The sequence below is a fragment of the Alligator mississippiensis genome, chromosome 8 (genome assembly GCF_030867095.1).
Source record: "Alligator mississippiensis isolate rAllMis1 chromosome 8, rAllMis1, whole genome shotgun sequence".
NCBI lineage: Eukaryota > Metazoa > Chordata > Crocodylia > Alligatoridae > Alligator > Alligator mississippiensis.
The window spans coordinates 64277219-64301021 of record NC_081831.1 but is presented as its reverse complement, the minus strand read 5'-3'; the positions used below and the strand labels follow the sequence as shown (position 1 = coordinate 64301021).

Genomic DNA, 23803 nt, shown 5'->3' with positions numbered 1-23803 from the left:
ATTAGGTGTGCAAACATGATTCATAAGATAAACAGAGGCAGGGTAGATTGATGAAGAATTCCCAAATAGGAATCCATCAAGTTGAAAACTTTCCGACCTGTTGTGGTCTGTCTGAGTTCTTTGCAACGGGAGAATTGCTCTATTATTTTTCTGTAGTCAAAAAAAGAGCTGGTATTTTCCGAGGGGAGCCTTGAGTCTATCAAGGGGTGCCTCGAGTCTGAAAATGAGAACCACTGCTGTAGCTGCTTTTTAGACAACAGCACCTGGTGGACACTCAGCAGAATTGCATTTGCAGCATATACTGGTTACTACAGCACACTTATGCAATGCCATTTCAGATTATCGAACTTCTCCCAGGCATAGCTCTAGTAACAAATGGGCTTGATTTATATTGATGAGACATTCATGCTGTCAGCATTAGACCTCATCTTCCTGACTTGTTTAAATAATTCAATTTAATCATTTCTCTGACAATGATTGGTCATCATCGTCCATCATTTTCCAAGCAATATGCTGCCTATTTCCGAAAGAAACCTTTGTTGTATGAATGTAAACTGCCTTGAGATGAATATGTTTGGTCCAAAATTCTCAATTCAAGTGGGTACTTTGAAGGACACTACAATGACGGATGGATAGAAAGATGGTTGGATGAAATTTGCCCTTTTGGTATCAAACTTACATTGATTAAAATTAGATGACAAATCCATGAAAAACTTCAAGAGGAATTTTTTAAAGCTTGCTGGTCATGTAATGTGGAAGCGTACGTGGATCTGAACAAGACCTATTCAAACATTTCTACACAAAATCCCATACTAACAAATTTTTCATTTTTTCCACCTGACCTACCTTGGGTCTGAAATCTTGAGCACTCTTTGCAATTGACAGCAATGGGTTATAACCAGAAAACAGATGCTTTTTTCTTCCCTCATTCTCCCAACAGAAAATCTCCAGAAAGTCTCAGGCTGTGTGGATTCAGACATAAAGAATGTTACAAGGAAAAAGAAATGTGGTGCACATTCTTGGGAGGATCACAGGAGATCATATCTCCAAAGGGTATTGGGGTAACGGGCTGTTGGGCTAGTGGAATATCTCATGGTTTCTTTCTGTCTGGTTGTCTGCCTGTGATGGCACTGTGTAATACAGCTCTAGGAAAGGCAGCAGCTTATTCTGACATGTTGGACAGCACAACAGAGCTGAGAGCAGCCAATACTTACGAAAATAATAAGACACACATACATATTTTGCACCAGTAGTGTAAGTAGGGATGAGTGAGTGGGACAATCCAGAGGACTGGAAAAGGGCCGATGTGGTCCCTATTTTCAAGAAGGGGAGGAAGGAGGAGCCAAGTAATTATAGGCCAGTCTGTCTCACCTCCATCTTTGGAAAGGTCTTTGAAAAGATTATGAAGGATCATATTTGTGGGAGTCCAGCAGGAAAAATAATGCAGCAGGGAAACCAGCATGGATTCGTAGCAGGTAGACCGTGCCTGACCAATCTGGTTTTGTTTTATGACAGGGCCACAAAACGCTTAGATGCAGGAGTAGAGGAGGATGTCATTTTCTTGGATTTTAGCGAGATCTTTGATACGGTATCTCATCCCATTCTCATAAATAAATTAAGAGGCTGTGACATAGATGTTTACACAGTCTGGTGGATGGCAAACAGGCTTAGCGGTCGCACCCAGAGAGTGGTAGTAGATGGGTCGGTATCAACCTGGAAGGATGTGGGTAGTGGGGTCCCACAGGGTTCGGTCCTTGGACCCGTACTCTTCAATATCTTCATCAGTGACTTGGATGTGGGTGTGAAGTGTACTCTGTCCAAGCTTGCAGATGATACTAAATTGTGGCATGAAGTGTACACTCTGGAGGGTAGGGAATGATTGCAGGCAGACCTGCACAGGTTAGAAAAGTGGGCAGTGCACAAAAGGATGCAGCACAACAAGGACAAGAGCAGAGTGCCACACCTAGCATGCAAAAATATCCAGCACATCTACTGGCTGGGACGTGACCCTCTCAGCAGCATAGAAGCGGAAAGGGATCTTGGAGTCATAGTGGACTCCAAGATGAACATAAGTCTTCAGCATGACGAAATCATAAGAGCACACACCAACTGCCGAAGCTTCCTTAGCCTGACGAAGGGTTTTTGAACCCGAAAGCTTGCTTAATAACTATTCTCCAACCATTTGGGTTGGTCTAATAAAAGATATCAAATTCACCCAAAGAACCTTGTCAGCAAAGCTAACCGCACTTTATCATGCATCAGCAGATGCATGACAAACAGAACCAAGGAGGTGATACTTCCCCTCTATGCGGCTCTGGTCAGACCGCAGTTGGAGTACTGCATGCAGTTTTGGGCGCCGCACTTCAAGAAGGATGTTGATAGATTTGAGAGGATCCAGAGGAGGGCCACTCATATGGTTAGGGGCTCACAGGACAAGTCCTATGAGGAAAGACTGAGGGACTTGGACCTCTTCAGCCTCCGCAAGAGAAGGCTGAGAGGTGATCTTGTGGCCGCCTACAAATTCATTAGGGAGATGCAGTAAGGTATCGGAGATGCTCTGTTCACCAGGGCACCTCTTGAGGTAACAAGGAACAATGGTCACAAACTGACAGAGAGCAGATTTAGGCTGGATATCAGGAAAAACTTCTTCATGGTAAGGGTGGCCAAAATTTGGAATGGTCTTCCAAGGGAGGTGGTGCTCTCCCCTACCCTGGGGGTCTTTGAGAGAAGGCTGCACAGGCATCTGGCTGGGATCATCTGGCCCCAGCACTCTTTCCTGCCTAGGCAGGGGGTCAGACTTGATGATCTGTTGAGGTCCCTTCCAACCCTAGTATCTATGAATCTATGACACCAGCCCCAGGCACCAATTTAGGAGGGGCTCCAGAATCACTCCCCCCCCCCATGGAGTCCAAGCCCTGGCAGCAAAAGCAGCCTTATGGCATTGTTCTTGCAGCAATAGCCAGGTGTGTGGACACCATGCCGCTGTTGTAAGAGCAATAGCCGAGCTGGGCAGACTATGCAGCAGTGGCTGCAGAAGCCAGGATCGTTTTTAAGTCCCCTGCTTAGCTAAGGCCCCTGCACCCTCTCCTCCCTCTGCTCTCAAAACCCACTAGCTCTGGCACTCTCCCCACTCCAACCCAACCCAACCCAACCCCCCACTTCTCCCACAGGGTCTGCTCAGGACCAGGGCACCAACCCTGCTAGTCATGCCTCTGTTTGCACAACTCCAAAAAGGAGTCAGCTACAGCACCGGCAGGAGACAAGCCATGGTCTCCTTCTTGGTCTCATTTATCAAGCAGAAGAAACTGACCTTGGAATGAAAACTGTTGAAATACCTATATTTCTAATAAATCAAGTATGGCAGTATGAAAGCTTATGTTTAAGACAGATCAATCTGGGATGTTCTATCCATGGTTTAATTCATGGTTTAAGCCAGTGCTTTTGAACTGGGGGTCCACAGACTATGTCTAAGCAGTCTGTGAAAGATGATTTTGATCAATCAAAAATACGTGAACACCCACACATCTCCTTTCAAAATTTCCAAAGGGATCCACACCTCCATTTGAAAATTTTTCAAAAGTGTCCCCAAATGAAAAAAGTTTGAAAACCACTGATTTAAGCTGTTGGAAAGCACACTTTAATCTTTATCGGACAGAAGGCTTCCTAACAACACCTGATGAGATATACATCCAAGGACATAAATAACAAAGTACCGGACTCTATTCCAGATGCTCACAGTCACTACAAGTGCATTTGGGTCAGAAAATCTCAGTGGCTGATTGGATGCTTCTGCATAGGTAAAGGGAAAGAGAAGGGAGAAGGCCTTGTACCCATCCTCCCTCCAGCCTAATGATAATGGCTGGTGAGGAGGATGGGGGCTTGCAACACAGTCTGACCCCATATTTGTAAGGAAAAAAAGACCTGACAAACCCTTTCAAATTCCCTCTTTTTGCCCCAGGTTGATTCCTGTGAACTCTGCCTGGAATGCGTCACACCTTACAGTCTCTCCCTTTCACCCGCACGTCTCTCATTAACATAATGATGTTTTGTGTCTGAAACCGGGGAGGGAGGTAAAACCTACAAAACCACAGTTCATTAAAGAGTGATACCAACTCTTTTTATTTGTCTTAATGGGAATGCCATGCGGAAACAGCCCAAACATCAGTACAACCTAAAATACCAAAAGGAATTCCCAATCATAAACAAACTATCTAAGGTCTAGTTTGTCTCCCTACTGGATAAAACCAGAGCTCAAAATACCAGTGGATCAAGTCATTAAAAGTCATAATTAGCAACTTCATGGTAATAGGCCCTTCCATTCCAAGAGACATGCAGGGTCATTATACCTTAAAAAGCTGTCATTAGGCTGAGATGATGAGCCGTGATAACAATGCAACTAACTTTCCAAGCAAGATGGGCTAATCAGATGGAGATTGTGACCAAAAGAGATGTTGCCCCAAGGGAATTCCTCACGTTGCACACAGAGCTCAGTATATGCTGAAGTAAGACTTGGGCATCTAGTGCATCTCTGGATAGTCCGACAGGGCCCAAAACTGACCTTATTACTCAGTCCTGACTTGGTGGAAATTTTGTTACAGCAAAACTGCTTTAAGTGTAACAACCTCCAGTAGGGTAAGCAAGGACTGAGTGGGAATTTCAGTACTAGAACAGGGATGAGCTCAAAGAATAACTCCATTAACTAACGACAACTAGTAGGTTGTTATCCTTGATGTGGACTAGTCACTAAAAGGAGGACAAGATACACTTTACAAGCATGTTACTTAAGCACATCAGACATGATCAATGCAGACATGCCTGATGAAAATCATCATTTTGTTACCCCACTGGGAAACAAAGGTCTTGGCTTTAAAAAGAGCTCCCATTTGAGCTGCCTTCTCATCCATTTATGCCTAGAAATGTAGCATCAATTGTAACCTAAAGGTTGCTCTCAGTTACACTAAAGTAAACCCAAAGATGCCCCACTGTTTTTAGCCAAGTTACAGCATTTTACACCAATGTAACTGGGGACAGAATCCAGTCCCTAGGCATAAAGGTGAAATAAAAAACAACTCAGATCACATCCAACTGTAAAGGAAAATGGGCAGAAACTAATAGGAAGATTTGCTCTCCCTCTCACATAGTAATAGCTTAAATTGTGTTTAAAAAGTTTAAAAAGTTCCCAGGGTGACATCATTGTTCACATTCAGTTCAATCATTTAATTGTAACAGCAGAAAAATCTATTAAATGAGCCCTGGTTGTTATTTCCTGCTGTCTCCTGCAACTGAAGCCTAATGAATTTATTTGTTTTGTATCATCTAGAGATGGATCTAGATAAAATGTTCCCCCACCCTCAGGTATTACATTATCATTTCATCTGGATATTCATGATAGAATGAGGAACAAAGCGCTACCTGTTCTCCCTCCAAGATGTGGCAATGGGGCTTAAAGACGCAGCAAGCTTGTCTCCACCTGCACAGAAGCTCAAGATGTGCGGGATGGAGTGAGTTGCTTCTTTGGCAATCACAATCTTTCAAAAGAAGCCTCCCAGGATACTGCATTGAATGGAGACCTAAGTTCTTTGAGAGTTCAGAGAACAATTATCCTAGACATATTCCTTTTCTCAACGTGATGACAACTGGCAATAGAGCACAAAGCTGGGAAATCCAACGTGGAGGCTTTATTCTCTTTGTTCTAGATGTTGGGACAAATCAGGCTTTTCCTTAGGGTGATTTCAGGTCCAGGTTTAACATGCCAGGAAGTACCATGAAAAAATCCTCTCTTGCAGTGCTTTGATCAGTCTGCTAATGACTGAAAATGAACAGTTAAGATGTCTGCAATGGGTGCAAAGATGTTTAAGTGTTTAATGGTAACTAGGGCTGTACATGCTGCCATGGACTAAGAATTGCTCCATTTGGACTTTAAAACTACATTTGCCCATTCTGAAATAAGAACATGTCTTGAAATTATAGGGTTCCTCCTGCAATCTTTACTTCAGCAATTCATCCCAACTTATGTAAGTGGACCTATTAGTCTACTTCTCTGGGAGACCTCACAGCAAGTAGCTAGATTGGGGCAGCAGGTTTCAATCTACATACCCAACAGTGTTGGCTACAAGCTTGGTTACAATTATTATTTATTACCACCATAGTGTTTGTTAAGAGTTGCAGAAAACAGCCAGAAAGATAGGAGGAAACATTCAACAGAGCTGCACTTCTTTATGTCAGTGATGAATCCAGCCCATTGCTGCAAAACTATCACAAACTGAACAGACGTGTAAAGACGGTGCAGAAACACCAAGCTCGATTCTCCACCCACTTCCCACTGATGTGAATCTGGAGTATTACCACTGAACGAAATGGCATTAGTCTGGATTACACAGCGGTGATGGCGAGCTGAATCTGGCCCAACAGAGTTGCATCATCGCAAATGAAAGGGAATTATGGCCTGTAGTGTACAAGATAATCTGAGGACAACTGCATTACAAATTGGTGTGGGAGCTTCTTTTCAAGGAATTAGTAAATCCACTCTATCGTTCTTTGTAAGGTGGATTAGTGAGGAAAGGCATCACAGAAGAAGTGTGATTTCAGGAGAGATATGGCAGGGGAGAGAATTGGTCGGTGTTTTTTAAAGGATGGGAGGCTAGCAACAGTGGGCCAAAAAAACAAAAAAAAAAGAACTGCTGACAATATACATGTGTGGGGTTTATTTTTCTGTCAGGAAAGACAGAGACCTTGAAGTTTGCTACTAACAAACCACCAGGCTTTATTCTCTTCTTTACAAACACAGTCGCACACTGCTTCCTGTTAAGGATTCTGGGTGATTACTTCCAACAGGCATTTCCTGTAAGAAGAATACCACTAGAAGACTTTCCAAATACTACAGCGTGGGCACCTATTGCAGCCCCACTGGGAGGCTTTCCAAGTAGGTGGAACACCACCTGACAAAGCCGGAGAAAAATATTTTTATAACTTCTGGTACATAAATTTGGTATAATTCTGCCTGTTGCAAATGGGCCTGAATTACAGTCCCATATCTGACTAAGCCCAAACACTGAGGATGTTCAGATTCAGGTTTAATTTTTGTAGACAGTCCCTCTATCTACATGGGGCCCAAATGAAACCTCACTATTAAAATCTGGAAGGAAGTGGGATCTGTTTTGTGCATCACTAGTTCTGATCCACAGGTTAGCTCCCAAGCCTGAAATGTGCAGACCAGGAAATGGGTGCAAGGCAGATATTGCATTCCAGTTTTTTTGTCAAAATGTTAAAATTTTTGCACTCAGCTCTAATTTTAAATCAGTGGGATGTGATGATCATAGGATCATAGAAGTAGGGTCAGAAGGGACCGTGTAGATCTTCAAGTCCGACCCCCTGGCTGGGCAGGAGGGAAACTGGGCTCAAGTGACCCCAGCCAGGTAGGTATCAAGCCGCTTCTTAAAGACCCCCAGGGTAGGAGCCAGCACCACTTCCCTTGGAAGTTGGTTCCAGATCGTAGCCACCCTGACTGTGAAGTAGTTCTTACGGATGTCTAATCTAAACCTACTCTCCAACAACTTGTGGCCGTTATTCCTTGTTATCCTGGGGGGCGCTAGAGGAAACAAGGTCTCCCCCAAACCCTTCTGGTCCCCCCAGTGAGTTTATAGATGGTCACCAGGTCCCCCCTCAGACTTCTCTTGTGAAGGCTGAACAGGTTCAGGTCCCGTAGCCTCTCATTGTAGGGTCTGCCCTGCTGTCCCTGGATCATGCGGGTGGCCCTCCTCTGGACCCTCTTGATGGTGTCCACATCCCTCTTGAAGTGGATTGCCCAGAACTGGACACAGTACTCCAGCTGTGGCCTGACCAGTGTCGTGTAGAGGGGGAGGATCACCTCCTTGGCCCTACTTGAGATGCATCTGTGGATGCACGATAGGGTCCAGTTAGCCCTGCCAACCGTGACCTCGCATTGTCAGCCCATGTTCATCTGGGAGTCAATAATGACTCCAAGATCCCTTTCTGCCTCCGTGCTCTCAAGAAGGGAGTTTCTCATCTTATAAGTGTGTTGCATCCTGCACTTGTCAGTATTGAAACGCATCCTGTTTTTGTTAGCCCAACCCTGCAACCTTTCCAGGTCTTTCTGCAATCTTTCCCACCCTACTAGCATGCCCACCTCACCCCAAATTTTGGTATCATCAGCAAATTTGAACAGGTTGCTTTTCACCCCATCGTCCAAATCACTGATAAAAAAATTGAACAGTGCGGGCCCAAGCACCGAGCCCTGGGGGACTCCGCTGCCCACTTCCCCCCAGGTCGAATATGACCCGTCCACCACCACCCTCTGAGTACGACCCTTCAGCCAATTAGCAATCCATCTGGCCATGTAGGCATTGATGCCACAGTTGCCTAGTTTTTTAATGAGGATGGGGTGGGAGACAGTGTCAAAGGCCTTTCTGAAGTCCAGAAAGACTACATCCACGGCGACACCTGCATCCAATGCTTTTGTGACCTGATCATAAAAGGTGATGCTTGGCATCATGCAGAATTGGGTCCTGAAACAACAGTGTCTCTGCCTATTTGCTGCCATATTCTGTTTACAACGATAAGCCAAAGTTGCCCATGGAAATCAGCGTCCATCCTCTGACTTCACACGAGTGTAACTATGAGGCAGAATTTGACCAGAGAGATGACATTTGCTAACTCCAGGCACCAAGGAAGCAAACATTTTGGCTGAGATATTTTGGACCCATGGTGATTTAAAAAAAAAAATGATACAGGTAATGGATAGGTCAACCCTCCTTGACCTCCAAATCAAGAACAATTCAAGAGAGCCTGCAAACTCCCTTCTCCACTTCCTTGGTAATCTCTTTCCCACAGTTAAGAAAAACACAGGAAGATCTAAGGAAACCTATGTGGAAACGCAAAAGACAAAGGCATGGGATCTGAAAATAGAAGGCAAGTACATATATTTCCTTTACATACTGGGTCCGAGTCTAGTTTTTGGCTGAATTTTCAAATCTCTGGGACCATATGCTTTTGCCATTCCCTGTGGGGTACAAAGGAAAACTGACTTGTTCAGCTCTTTATCACTTACAGGATTAGACAAGTCTGTTTTCCTTTTGCCCAGTAACTTAAAAAAATCCTACTCCATGCTAAAAGCTTTACTGTGTCAGAACCACAACAAAGGCCTCTGCTTTGGCTCTGTACTCACCACCAGCTAACTGTGAATCCCTCTGCATTTGTACATATTAGGGGAGCTTGCAGAAGTCACATCTCATAAAGTTCAGCATAGGATGAAGACTTACTGCACCCATCTGCAAAAAGCCAATGAAATTCAACTTCAGACCTCGAGCAATCCCACCTGGGCATGCCCGGTCTCTGCATTAGTCACAACTTTAAAGGGAAAAGGCAAAATTGATTTGGGCACAAGGAAGAGAAACTGTCCAGACCTCTGATCACAGCACGTCTGAAAAATTCCTTTCAGCCTTTCAAAATGTAATAATTTTAGGAATCCTGAAACCTGAGGGTGGATTGGGAAATGTCCAAACAGGGAAGGAGGAGGAGGAGGAGGATGTAGTGAGGGTAGCAAGTAGGTTCTGTGAGAGCAAAGTAATCTGAGGATTTGTGCAGAAGGGTAGTGCACTCTCTCTCAGAACTGCTCAGCATCCCACGCACTGTCCCCTAGAGAGCTCAGCAGAGTGTGTGGCTTTCATTACGCTGTTAGAATGACTGCAACGTTTGCAAGGATCAAGAGAGCCACGACTGAATTCACTACTTAATGACTTAGTCTCTTACCATTTGCACAGGGCTTGAAAATACAGGGCTTGAATCTGATCGTTCTTTATGCTTCATATCAGTGACATTCTGACAACTAGTCCAGGAGGTAAAATAATTACTTAACGGTGCTAGAGTGGATTTGACCCAGAATGTCCCTTCTGTCCTGTGTTCTCATCAAATAAAAGTTGGGTTTAATGCAGGTAGAGCAGCCTGGATCAGGACATTGGATGAGAACCATCTGTTTTGGCATATTATTTGACGGTTTTAGGTGAGATGTGTTTTCCTGCACAGAGATGCTGTATCATCTCCACAAAATGAGCATCACACATTGTGCCCTCACAGGTTCAGAATGTAAATTGTATTCATAATTCTCCATAAGATTTAGAAAGGTCTCCCTCAGGTAGTTACTCAAGTACAAATCCTAAGGGGTGTAAGCACCCACCCTCTCAGCTCCAGCATAGCTCCCTAACCTTGCAGCTCTGTCTGGAGCAACTGTGGGTGCTTCTGGAGATACAGAAGGGGAAACTCTTCTCCAGTGCATTCTCAGGCTGCTCAAACACCCTTTGCTTCTCTGGGAATAGAGTCTGTGACCCTGCCATCAGCATGACCACCCAGCTGAGCTCAGACCAAATCCTACAGACAGCCTTTTCTTCAATGGACTAGCAATATCACACTAAGGAAAGACAGGGCATTACTTTCAGATGTGCTTGACTGTATTTGGACAGTAGCCACTGTGTGCCTTGAAAACACGGGCTGTTCACTTTTTACCTCTGATGATCCCCCCCCTCCCAATACTCTCTAGCCCTCCCAACCTTTCTCCTTGCCTCCTTTAAGGGAAAATGAGCCTGGCTGCATTTTCAGCATTCCATCTGTTGTACAAAAAAATATCTCCATATGGTTTGCTCTAATATAGCCCTGCTCCCTGTGATCATAAGCTGTTTGCTGCTGCAACACTGCTCCCATGGTAAACTTCTACCATGTGTTTCTATTGAATGGCATTCCCAGATAATAGTCTGGACCAGTTAATTTGGGCAAGTTCTGCTATTTTCCCTATTGACTTACAAAAAAAATAAAATAGAAAATAAGTGCCTCACCCAGGGAAGAGAGAAATAAGGTATTCTATTGAAATGTAGGTAAGTGTATGTTATAGTGTCATTTATTAAGGCAGCCTATCATTTTGGACAGAGTGCCTGAATATAAGGGTAAGCTCTCAGCCCTATTTCCCTCCCATATGATGAGGTGTAGGGGAACAAGAACACCTTGATTAGCCTTACAAAGCTTAATGTCCGGCCAGCTATTTGCTATGGGCAGCGAAGGAAAATGCTAGGAACTGTGATCTCTTGGTCTTGGCCTGTTTGCATGTTTAAAACATTTTTAATTACTTCCATTTGAAATTCCTATCTCTGTATCACTAGAAAGATTTAGGTAGGCTGCAGGAGAAAGAAAAGGCACAGCCATATATGAGAAGGTAGAAAATGTCAAATGAATTATATATTGTACCAGAGTCAGGCCCAGCCTTTTATGTGGCCAGCAAAATCTGCCTACCTGAAATTCCCCATGCAGGTTTTAAACCGCAACATTATACTGCTGGCCTGAAAACTGTTTTGCAATAGAAGCTGAAAAAAGCTTCCTCATTCCATCTACTTTCTGTTGATGAATCAAATAACTCCAGTTGCATGTACTTTGTGAAATACCATGGGGTGATACTATAAGAAGCACAAGACCTTCAATTTAACCCAATGCGTGCACACAGCACATTGCAGATTTCCTGTCTTCTACCTAAACAGTGACTGGAAGACAGACTAAGAGTCCTTGAGAGAGCCCCAAATATCCTATGACTGACAGGAACTTATGCATTGCATTCAGGAATCTTGTTTTAGTCATGGATTAATCTACTGGCATTGTAATGGATGTCCACAATGCTAAACTGGATGAAAGACAGTTTAATCATGAAACAAGTTCAGACCAGTTGGAAAAAAAAAAAGGAAAATAACACTTATTTTTAATAAATAATGCAACTTTACACTTAATACTCTCCCTTAGATTTAGATATTCAGAGGATAGGAATGGAGAAAAAAAAATATATATTATATTTTCAATTAAACAAGTGTTTTAGAAACAAAGATTAGTTTCTTACAGAGAGCTCCCGAGCAAATCATCTGTTCTGTGCATTCACTCTCCTTTTAGTCTAATTTTGCTTTCTAGAAAGTATGTGATTGCTCAAAAATACTTTTCATTTTCACTTCTTGAATATATGAACCACTAGAAAACTATTTCTGTTTAGTTCTGAAGGTGACAAATTCAGCAAGAAAACTAGTATTTTCCAGTCTTTAAAAAGATGGTTTATATTGGTTATAATACCTAACTCACAATGGAGGAGACAATTAGAAAATTAGTTTAGCAACAGGACATAGACTTGCTTTATAAGAACAGAATAATGGTCCTTTTTTGTCCAGTAGCTCCCAGCAGTGACCAGCACTGGATGCTGCAGAAAAAGGGAAAAATATCCACAATATTCTAAATATTGCAATATTATACTCAAAGCAGCAAATTTTTTTCCTGACCTTAGGCAGTATTATTTTATGCTGTGTAGAGCTATGATGATTGATATCCCTTTCAATGGGGTATTAGCCACTGATGTTGTGATGTCTTTGAAACATAGACGGTATGAAAAAGCTGGTTGAATAATGAAAACTTGTTTTTCACAAAAACATTTTAAATTTCAAAGTTATTTTCATTTCAAAGGCCTCCAGATGGATCCCTATTTCATTGTTTAAAAGTTGTCGTGATTTGTTTTCTTTAAACCTGTTTATCAAGGGCCCTGAAAAGTTATGGTGATGTTTCCTACATCAAAAAGTGTTTTTGATCAAAATGACAGGGGGAAAAATAATCCAAAAAAATACTCATTTTTATATAACCCACCAATTTTTATCAATTCCAGCACCATGCAAAATTGTGTTTTGGGGAAAAAAATTAAAAATGAATTTTTGTAACCCTCTCCCCCCAATAACTCAAAGTATTTGGAGAAGAAAAAGTGTAAATGGAAAGAACTCAGACACATTTTTTTAACTTTGCACTATTAAGAATCAGTGTTAAAATATGCAAAGTAAAACCAGGAGGACAGGCCTGACAAAAATGGGATGGCCCAAGGTGATTTCAACATCTTCATAAAGGAGCTGTTTTTTGTGAAGCAAGGCTGGAAGTGGTTGGGATACCGTCCACCGTTTTTCATGGTCTGACCATTATCCCTTTCACCTGAAATCAAGATTTGACTTTGTTTTGATCAGGATGCAGGACCTGGTCCACTGCCCGCCTGCTCACAGTAAATGATGGATTATAGATTTCTCACTCTCTATCAAGGGGCTAGTATGGCACTATGATTAACTTCTATCCTCCACCATCAGTACAGGAACTCCTAACTGTTCTCAGCTTTCCCTACACGTCACCTACTGATATATAGGTCACCTGTGTAGTTTACTTCCCTATGACTTCCAGGGATGGGAGAGTGCAGGGGCAGAGTACTGGTGGCAGTCAGCCCATTGCCGTTTCAGTCAGCTGTAACTGAGAGAGTACATGAAGTCCTCTGGTGTCATCTGAGAAAGTTTCCTTTTCCTAGGAGACCTGTGAAGTCCTAAACAGGAGAGCAGGTCATGTTTACCCAGAAACAGAGAGGAATGTGGTTCATTTGGGGACATCTGCCATCTGTTTTGCAGGGAATCGTGATTGGATTTGTGAATCGTGAAATTTAGTGTCTTTGGTGTCTCTCTGACTAATTTATTTCAGTCACAGCCTGGAAGATACCTCTGTGACTGATGAATTCAAGTGGCATTGTACAAAGTCTGATAATGCAGAAAAGAAACATCTTCCTTCAGAGAGAGCCCTGTGCTCCATTCAGAATAGTGACAAGGCAAGACCCAAGAAACCGGTCCCTGAAGCCTATAGGCCGACTAGCTCCACCATGCTAAGCAATGAGGATAAAGCAAGTGAGGAACTGATGTCTAAACAGGCTGGCATTAAAGTCCTCTGACTTCTAGTGCCATTTCCAGCTGGCTATTAGCCTGATTAGAGTATACAGGCACTACATGCGCTAGTTGATGAGCATCTCTTCCTAATGATGGGTGAAGATGATATGTTAAGATCCACCCTTAGTCTTTGCTAACAGGGACTGCGAGATCTGTGGTGGTGTGCCAGTGTTTGACTGGACATGGACACAATGACATTTCTTTGGCCCTATTTGTTTCATTCAGGGGTGATATTATGCCACAGATGCTGTTTTTATAACTAAAAAGTACATTATGAATAAATACATTGTTCATTGTCCTCAAGCACTTTCCTATACAGTATTGTGATCCCTCCTTTTTAATATATAGGCCATGGTGTATTTGGTGCTGCAGCAACATCAGTATATGAATGACAGGCAGCTCTGCCTCTCTCTATGTTATCATTAGTTGCTTTCTTGGTGTCTGGCTCAGATTGCTAATATGTGAAAACGAGCCTGGATGAAACTCTCTCTAAACACGATGGGTCAGAAGTATAGTTTTTAGGTCAGAAAACAATTTAAAAGGATGCAAGGGGCATGATAACAATATTCTCCACCTTGCCCATTTTTGTAGGAGTTCATTTACCCTTTTCAGTAACAGTTTCAATGTGCTTCTGCATGCCCAGCTTGTTTTGGATTCCTAGGAAGAACTGATGGTCAGAGATGCTTCCTATCATTTGTGCTTGGTCAGGGAATTATTATCAGTTCGCTGATACCAAGATTTCCATGGCAATCCATGCCTCTGTGACTTTCAGAAATGATTGCCATAGTCTACCCTACATGGACAAGCCTTCACAACACATGCAGAAGTTATGGTTAATGCAGAATACAGCTGGTTGCTTCTTTGCACGTGCCAGCCAGATGGAGCACATCACTGCTATTCCCTGAGGACTGCCCTGGCTTCTCAGCTGCTTCCAGGTGCAACTCAAAATGTTGATACTGATTTCCAATCTGGTACAGAATCATGTCTCTACATGTGCTCTCTCTAGCTAATGTACTGCTATTACTGGTCCCTCATACTTGATGTAGGGGATTTTTGATAGCATAAAATTCACTTCCCTTTTTGATTCAGCAGAAATCAAACCAGTTCTTTAGGACTTGATTTAAGACTCATATGTTTAGTCCAGTTGTGACAGTGGGGAATGTATGAAGTTTCACTCTTTGTCTTGGATGACACTTGCCAAGAAGTTTTTAATGGGTTGGTACACACACCAGATTCTGTACAATGGGATCATTTAATAAATATCTGAATAAACCAAACAAAATCTGTGAGCTCTGATGATTTACAGTATTACCAGAATCTTTCAGCTGACCTGTAGTCTGGATATGGATGGCCATCCATGATTACTGGGAGAAACTAACAATACTCCTAGTGTCTAGAGAAACCCTGAAAAATGACCATAATACGTTAACAAATCAACAATCTTGTGTTTTGAAATACACCCCATACTCAAGGAAAACCGCAGAACACTACTGACTGAACAAAATCTAGAGCAACTAACCCTTCATTTCCCTTATGCAAATCTCTGTGCTATGACTGAATAGCACGGTAATCCATATGCCTAATGATACAATGAAAGCCCATATGGCACGCATAGAACAGCTCTTCTAAATCTTATTCGCCTCATCCTTCCCTTACTGGAATAAATCCAGAATAACTCAGATATTGGAGTTACACCAGTGTAAAACAGGGATGAGAGATGAATCAGATCCAACATATCCATGTTTAGAAAGATAACACAGCACTGAAACACAACAACAAGCAAAGAAGGGGAAATTCCAGCTAGAAAGCAGAAGATAGTTATGACTTTTTTACCTGAAGAGTTATATCCTCAAATTAGAGTAATATAATCATTTCCCCTTCTAGGAGATGAAGGAGGTGCCTGGATTTTGTTCTGCCCTCTCCCCATCCACAGGGCTTGTGCAGCCCCACACACAGCACTCACACATACTACAACCTTGGCTTTTGAAGCATCATCTTCTTTAGCTGCATTTCAAATAATCAATTAGGGATTAGAAATGTTCCCACATAGAAAAGAGACAAGGATACTAGGGCCTGCAAGCTGCTATTTTTAACCTCAAGGAGGTCTGATGTGTTAGCTGGGAAAAAATTTACCCTTCAGATGCACCAAACTCCAGAAACATTTTCCTAAAGATAGTTTTTTTCTATTGCCAAATTGCTTTGCATGAAACAGTGACCCCATTGAAGTGTCCAAACTAGAGTTGCCATTGCTGTTGGTAAAAGGCCTGACCTCTACATAGCCGGCTCTTGTAGACTCAATGTGAGGGACTCCAGGCCCATTAGGTGCCAAGTGAATTTAGGTTTCTTGTGTGGGATTTTGTTGGAAGTACCATGTTGGCAAGAGAGGGTGGGTCTGCCAGAAGAAAGCCATAGTCAAGGGCAGGGAGCTGGTTCAGAGGTACCTACAATGCTTGTTCCTTGCACAATGGCAGCTCAGAGCTGCAGAGAGGACTTGAATTCATGGGGGATGTTCAACAAAGCTCAGTTATGTCCGAGAAGCAAAGACCCCAAATGGGTCTGCCGAGGATTAAACAAATGGAATTAAAGTTAGTCCCAAGTAAACATGAGGACTGGAGGAAAAATGTGAGACATGGGATGACTGCAGACTGCTGGTGTATGTGGGCCAGGTTGGGTAGAGCACCCTGGGGGGAGGGGGGCAGCAGGGACAGGCAGGCTCTGCAGCAATGCACTCTTAAGGTTGCCCTTCATGGTTGACATGCAGGGGGAGAGCCTGCCTCTGTCCATAGCGCTCCCAGGGCTCATCATGCAGTGCATGGGAAGCCCTTTCCAAGGGTCAGCAATATCTATTCGCAGCTGCCATCTAGCGGCAGCTGCCCAAAGCTGCTCCCTCAAAGCACTTGTCTACTTGTGATGTCCCAACCAGAGAAATAATTGAAACCATATTCGGGGGAGACTAGCCCAGGCAATTAAAACAACAAAACAACATATTTGAAATAGTTGCATCCATAAAGGAAACCAGCTTGAGCCCTGTGACAAGTCAGGCTTTGGGAACTCTTCTTTGGGGGCTCTTGCTGCTAAGGTCAGAGCAGGGCTGCAAATGTTCCCCTCCAGCAAGTGCCTTCCCATTGAGCAGGTCCCCTACTTGGCTGGGGGTGGATGTCACATCTCAAGCTAGCTGGATCACTCCCCAAGAGCCCCAGAATTAGCCCTAAAGCCTGGCTGTTGTTGTCGCAGTCAAGTAAGGACTTGCATTCAGCAGAGGGGAAAAACCCACATGCCTCTGGCTTAGAATAAACGGAAGGTGCAGCCAAGCAATACCCCTAAAGTGTTGATTGTGGACCTTGTGGGGAAGCCAGGCAAGAAACCCAGGAGCTAGTATGTGACACAGGGGGCACCCGCCAAGATCAGCACTCACTGCTGCAGTCGGGGTTGCCTCCCCCAGAGACACTGCCTCTCTGCCTGTGCTGGGAAGCCCGCCGCCAGCGCCCGGGAGCGGCGTGCTCGTGTCGGAGGATGAGAAGTGGCCCCAAGCCAATCAGGTGGGAAGGGGGGAGACGAGGGGGAAGAAGCAGTCCCGAGCCGGCTCCTGGGGAGCAAGCACAGAGCAGAAAGTTGTCTGCAGAAAAGGAAGGGGAAAAAAAAGAAAAAGAAAATAACCCAGCAGAGAGAAAACCACGTGTAAACTGCTCTTACCTTGTAGCCAAAGCAATCCATGTAGGACACAAACAGCCAGGGCGGTGCGAGGCTTGGGAATCATTTCTCCCGCAGATGTGAACTATGATTATATCCTTTATAAACGGGCAAGAAGGGAGGTCTCTAAAGAGGGGCAATGTCTTTCCAGCAGCAAGTTGCAAAGCCTGAAGCCTGGCTGAAGGGGGGCGGGAGGCGCAGAGCGGGACGTCCAGGAGGTCGCACTTGTTGATCCCAGCGCAACTGCTCGTCCCGCGGCCACTGCTCCAGCCCTGTGCTACACAGCTTGTTTTCCTCTCCTCTTCTCGAGGTGCAAGGGAGGTGTGTTCTCCAGGGTCAGTGTATTCCTTCTTCCCCCCAGCCTTTTTACTTCAGAGGCTGAACTGAAGGTGGGTCCCCCCCCTGCTTGCTAACAACCCCTGTGCAAGGCAGTAGCTCCACCACCAACCCAAGGGGTTAAAAGGCAGCAAAGCCCCAAGAGCAGTCAGTTGGGGGGGGGTTTGCACCAAGTCTCCCCAAGTCACTGAGCTGCTGCCTCTCAGCGGCTTGCCCTGGGCTGGGGTTTTGTTTCAGGTGTCTGCACCTGAAAAGCCTCCTGTGAGATGTATTTCTCCAGGGAGGCGCAGGTGCTGCAGGGATCTGAGGAAGGAGGCTAAACTTTCTCGGGTTTTGCAAGACGGGAAGGGGGAAAAAAAAAGTAAGAGAGAGAAAGAGAAACTTCGCTTCTCGGTAGCTGTTGCAGCAGCTCCCACCAGCCCACGGGATCCCTGCTACATGCTGCTCTGGAGGTCTCGGTCCAGGAGAAGGCGAGCAGCTCTGCTTCCTGCAGGGACTGATCAGAGTTTAGGTATTTCTCTCTCTCTTCCTTCCCCCCACCCCTCCCAGTTTGATTGCTTTTGCTGGGAAGTTTGATGCGAGCCTGGGATTCTTTATAGAGAAAGAAAAAGAGGAAGGAGAGACGTCAGCAGCAGAGCCAGGGGGACTCTTCCTCTCTCTCTCTCTCTCTCTCTCTCATTCTCCCCCCCTTTCCCCCGGCCACTTTTCCAGGCGAAGCTTCTTGAGTTTTTTTTGTTGCTGCTGCTGAGATGAGGCAAAACTGCAGGGCTTTCCAACTCGCCAAGCCCTTGCATTGGTATTTGCCTGCCCCAGGAAGGGCAGAGCTGATCAGGGCAGCCAGGTGAAAGCAGGATCAGGCTTTAGTGGGAAGTGGGGAATGGGAGCCCCGAAGTAAAACCCTCGAGGTCAGTCGTCAAGGTAATAACGTGCTCTCTGATCCATTTCCACGGATCCCTTCAAGGAGAGTGAAGATCATTAGTTTGGGGTACCTGGCACCTAGCTGTGCCCTTGCGCTCAGTGCCACCCCCTGTGCGCCCAGATAGTGACAAGCCCCTGAAATCTACCAGGGAGAGGAGAGGGGAGGAGAGGGACCTCTGTGGGGACTGTGCTTGCTGTGAAGGACTGGGACTCTCCAGCTCCTGGGGTGAGCTACTTAGAGGCATTTGAATCTGTCGTTTTGCTTCTTCCCCACCCCTGCCAACCAAAGTTATGCGAGCGGAATATATGTATTTAACAAAGCGGGCATGTTGGTTTCCTGATGTCAGTTTGATCATGTCCTTTTGGAATCTAATTGGTGTTTCAGCGGAGTGCAATTTTAAAACCACTCTTAAACTCCTAGTTTTGATCTTGAGGGATACAGTTGTTTGCTGATGAATGAAAACATATATTAAAAATAAAAGCTTGTGGGTTGGCTGGGTCTGAGAGTGGCCTGAAGGAGCAGCTGATGCAAATGGAGCATCACAGAAAAGCCCAGTTTTGCTTTAGCTTAGGGTTGAATTTCACCGGGGCCCTCTGCATACAATCAGGAGACACTGAAATGCCTTCAGGGATAACATTTTTCCTAGCTTGGCCCTTCCTTTGCTGCTGCAATCTATGCAGATAGCCCTTCTTTCTGCATGTAAAGAGGGCAATGGCCTCATTGGAAAGGAAATATTTAGAGCGAATGTATTCATTTGGGTGTAGATGGTGCCACCCATGCTTTTGATTCTGTCAACCTGTCTGTGTGCCTTTGCCATTACTCCACCAGTGTAGGAAAGCAGCGGGCACAGAGTAGTTCTCAATGGATGCCAAAGTAGTGCGGATTCTATAAAATGGATACAGATTGAGTTCCTTCCCACCCTGCCCTGAACAAACACAGCCTCTCCAAGATGCTGCTGATTTCCCAGGGGAAAGGAAGCTGTCAGTTCCCCCTAGATCCAGGTACCTCAAAAGAGTGAATGTAGGTGCCTGTGGTCTGCCCAGCTGCCAATAGTAACAAAGCTGACATGTACCTAGCGCCTTGCATCCTAAAAGGATTTTATAGTCTTTATATGGCAGAATCACTCACCCAGAATGGCCATGTACCCATCTCTGAGAGTACAGGAAAGAATTGTTCGGCATTACTCAATGCCAGTAAGTTACAGATCAGTTATATTTATAAAGCATTTCAGAATCCTGAGCTTGTTAAACTCTACAGCTTCTCTCTCAGTCAAGTAAGTACATAGAGGTCCAGATACTATGCTGGGGGAGACCATAGATGGTTAGGCTAGACCAATGATTCTCAACTAGGGTGCTCTGGTACCCTCAGGGTGCCTTGTGATTCTTTCAAGGGTGCTCCAGGTTTCCATGCTAGGTATGTGAATATGATTCACAAGATAAACCCAGAGGCCTGGTCCAGATGTGCAGGGGGGGTGCTCCTGCAGCAGCACAAATAATAGGGGCACAAATTTGCGCTGCTACTCTGTGCTGCAGCGCACGCCCCTGCACGTGCGCTTTCTTGTGGAATACTGAGCATGTCTACATGAGACACTGATTGCACAGTAGCTGAAAAATACTGTGCAATAACACGTCACAGCATGGACAGTGCTAATATGCTACTGTGCGGTATTATTAGGCCACTGAGCAGTAGCGTCACCTAAAAGACGCTCATTGGCACCACTGCACAGTAACTGCAGTTACTGCACATTTATTTAGTACTTGATAATACAAGCACTAAATAAATGCACAGTAATGACTATGCTGTAGTGTCGCGTGTAGACATGCCCGCTGTGTCCTGTTTTTGGGCAGACTGCTCTTGCCCGGCTCCTCCTGGCTCCCAGCATGCTGGAGCAGCCAGGGCACAAATGGAAGAGTAGAGACACTGGCCAGCAGCCAGAATGTCTCCCTGGAAGACCAAGCCTCTGTTTGTTTGGTGCACGCTATTGTGGCATGTCCTGTGCAGTTTTTTGCTTTGTTTTTTTTTTTTCTTCCTACCAGAAAATCCTCTACAAACTGCCCATGCCTGCATGTGGGGACGTGGCCAGAGATTTCAAATAGGGTTGTTATACATGTTCTAAACTTTTGTGGTCTTTCGGAATCCTTTGCAACAGAAAAACTGCTCTATTGCCAAAAAAAATGTGAAAACGAAGAGCTGGCATTTTCTGAGGGATGCCTTGAGTCTAAGGAGGGATTCCTTGAGTCTAAAAAGGTTGAGAACCACTGGTCTAGACTGTTACTCCTGTTTCATTGATGAGGAAAATGTGACTCATGTTGAATGGATTCGCCAAGGTCAAATTGCAGTTCTCTGGAAATCCTGAAATTCTAACGAAAGTAGCTTTGATTTCACCCCATACTCAGCTATTTAGTCCTTAGAGGATGAAGTGGAAATATGTGCACTGGCCACTTGGAATTTGATACAATAGGGGGTGTAGTCCAGACACTAGAGCTTCCTGTTCCTCTGCATAGACGGTGCAGATTTTCTTATTAATTTTGATGTATGTAAGAAATACGCAAGCAGCACTGTAATGGAGTCACAGCATAGCTAGACTTTAATAAAAAGAGTGGATTTATAGATACAGATTCTAACCTGTATGAAAGTAGACCAGCTCACGGTGATCAGAGCTGATATGCAAAAGTCACACATGCTAATCCTAAAGTATTATAAACTAAGTCTGAATATCAAGAGTCTAATGCATCTTTTCACAGAGCAATGCATACTGTACAGTTAGGACCCTGGGGTCTCAACATCTCAAGAGGATATTGGGATGATATCAGTGTGCCTGTAAGTATTCATGCCACTTCAAAGCTGTTATAAGAAATGTATCTCTCTCCTTTTGTACTTCATTAATTCATTTCAGAATATCCATCTTTGTATAAATTAGTGGCACAATTCGGAGTGATGGGGTGGGACTGAATTTTTTTCTTCCTGTCAGAAAGCTGTGGACAGTCATTTTCAAATTTTACAGTAGTGGATAACAGTAGTAGGAGACTTAACTGGGCTCTACAAAGGAAATAAAAATTAAAGTTCAAATTTACAGTGTCTAACACTTTGCAATCATGACTACAAATTTTATACCATGATTGTAATATGCCACATGGGCCAAATTCTTTCTACACTTAAAAGCTACATCTTTCCAGGCTCTTCAGAGTCCTTTAAATTCCATGCGATATCTTATCGTGTATAAGCTATGATTTTGCTGCCTTCCTACTAATTTTATATTCACAATCCAGAGTCCTTTTCCCACTGTTTGGGAGTACATTGCACTTTTAAATCAGTTTCTCATCTAATTTTCAGTTCTTTCAGCATATACTAAGTCTTCAAGCAGAAGCTAAGACTTGGCTGCTGAATGGGCCATTCCAGAAAAATTCATTCATGTTGTTGGTGATGATAAAGTTTGTAGGTGCGCCACTAGGGCTAGGGACAGAAATTACACATAAACCAGTATATGTGATCAGAAATTGGTTCAAATCTGTAACACAACAGAAGTCCAGTGCACATAAACTGCTTTCAAAATGGCCAAAACCAGTTTAAGATAAACCTGGATGGATGTAGTATCAGACTTAACTGATTTAGGTTAAATGGTTTATTGAACTTCTGTCTCAGATCCTTTCCAGATTCAAGTTAACTGAGTCCCACGGCATCCCAGGATGCTTTGGCTCAAGCTGTTTGCTTGATTTGGTGGCTGAATCTGCAAATCCAAATTGAATCAGGGGACCAATAAAAAGGTCTGAATCAGTTCAAAGCTCTCCAAATCTTCAGAAAAGATTCGGAGAGCTTTGATGATTCGGGCAGGGAGCTGAAGCCAGACTTGGAGCTGCTAAGTAGGGGGCAGGCAGCGGGGGCTGGAGGAGGGGGGAGAGGACCATGGGGGGACCCTGCCAGGCCCCATCCCCTGCCTGCTCCCCCAGCCCTCCTCCCTGAGTCCCACCCACTCCCACAGCACCCGGTGAATCGGGGCTTTTTTTCCCAAGTGCCAGGAGCTGGGGCAGGAGGGGCAGCCATTGCCAGGGCTAGGAGGCTAGGCGGGGATGGGCCTGGCCTGGGTGATTCGGCTGAATTGATTCAGGACAGTGATTCAAATCACCGAATTGAATCACTCTCTCTTGAATCAGCCGAATCTGAATCCTAAGTGAATACTAGCCACTTTGCACAGGCTAGTAATTTGGACATGTGCTGATATATTCAAGTTATTGGAAAATTTAAGTTCTTTATTTTCTTCTTTGAAATTGATATAAACAAGTAATGATAGCATAGGGTTCCTGATCATATTAATGCACAAGCAGCAATGCTATTAAAGCTTTCACAGAGTACAGCAGATTTACAGAACACAATCAAAACTTTTATCCATGGAAAGAGAAAAAGCAATTTACTACCTGGAGTAATATTTAATTATTCATATCATTATTTTTGCCAGCAAAAATACTGTGTCCAAGGATTTCAGGGTCTTTTATAAATATTCAAATCAAAACTAATTCAGCCTCTCACTCCCCTGGTGAATTAAGTAAAGACTAGAGGATTGTTTCATTAATGAAACACAGCCATTTTTGGGATAGAACCTATCAACTGAAGCTATTGGCCCATCAAATAAATCAAACAGTAATAAGGACATAAAGGAAGCTGTGTCTAACTGAAACTGCTAGGAGACTGACATGGGGAGAAGACAATTATCCAAACTGTGCCAACTTGCCTTGGCATCTTGCCTTGCATCCTGGTCATAGCCAAAGGGTCTGGGACTTACATTTTACAATTAGTCAGCCCTTCACCGGAAAGACGGCACCATCTAAAACAATGCTGTCTTGGATGGAGAGGCATTGTACATTGAGTCACTAGTGTGACTTCCTTCAACACCCTCAGAGTCTCCAAACCTACTTTGTGGCCTTCCAGATCGTGCTGCATATCTACCAGATTCACAAAGTGGGAAAGCTGCCTGCTAGGCTAGCGACCGTTGTCTGTGTTAGAACAAGACCTGTATCTGAAAACATGAAAGATGGTGTGAAAAACAATATGCCTGGCTATAGAATATCATATGAAGGACATGTTTGCATGC

General features: G+C 44.1%; 1 protein-coding gene and 1 long non-coding RNA gene across 3 annotated transcripts in view; one reads left to right on the top strand and one right to left on the bottom strand.

Annotated features, from left to right (window-relative positions):
- Positions 1–18292, bottom strand: part of LOC102561001 (vascular endothelial growth factor receptor kdr-like) — a 175031-nt gene extending 156739 nt beyond the window's left edge. Inside the window, exon 1 of one of the 2 annotated variants that reach the window (XM_014607206.3) lies at positions 17466–18292. In XM_014607206.3, coding sequence (XP_014462692.2) covers positions 17466–17529 — 64 coding nt within the window. In that variant the 5' untranslated portion in view covers positions 17530–18292. The remainder of the gene's footprint in view (positions 1–17465) is intronic. The other variant, XM_059732797.1, reaches the window with a different exon arrangement.
- LOC109283249 (uncharacterized) overlaps positions 18222–23803 on the top strand; it is a 34434-nt gene continuing 28852 nt past the window's right edge. The window contains exons 1-2 of the long non-coding RNA XR_009463990.1: positions 18222–18309; positions 21462–21537. This is a non-coding gene — a long non-coding RNA (uncharacterized LOC109283249). The remainder of the gene's footprint in view (positions 18310–21461; positions 21538–23803) is intronic.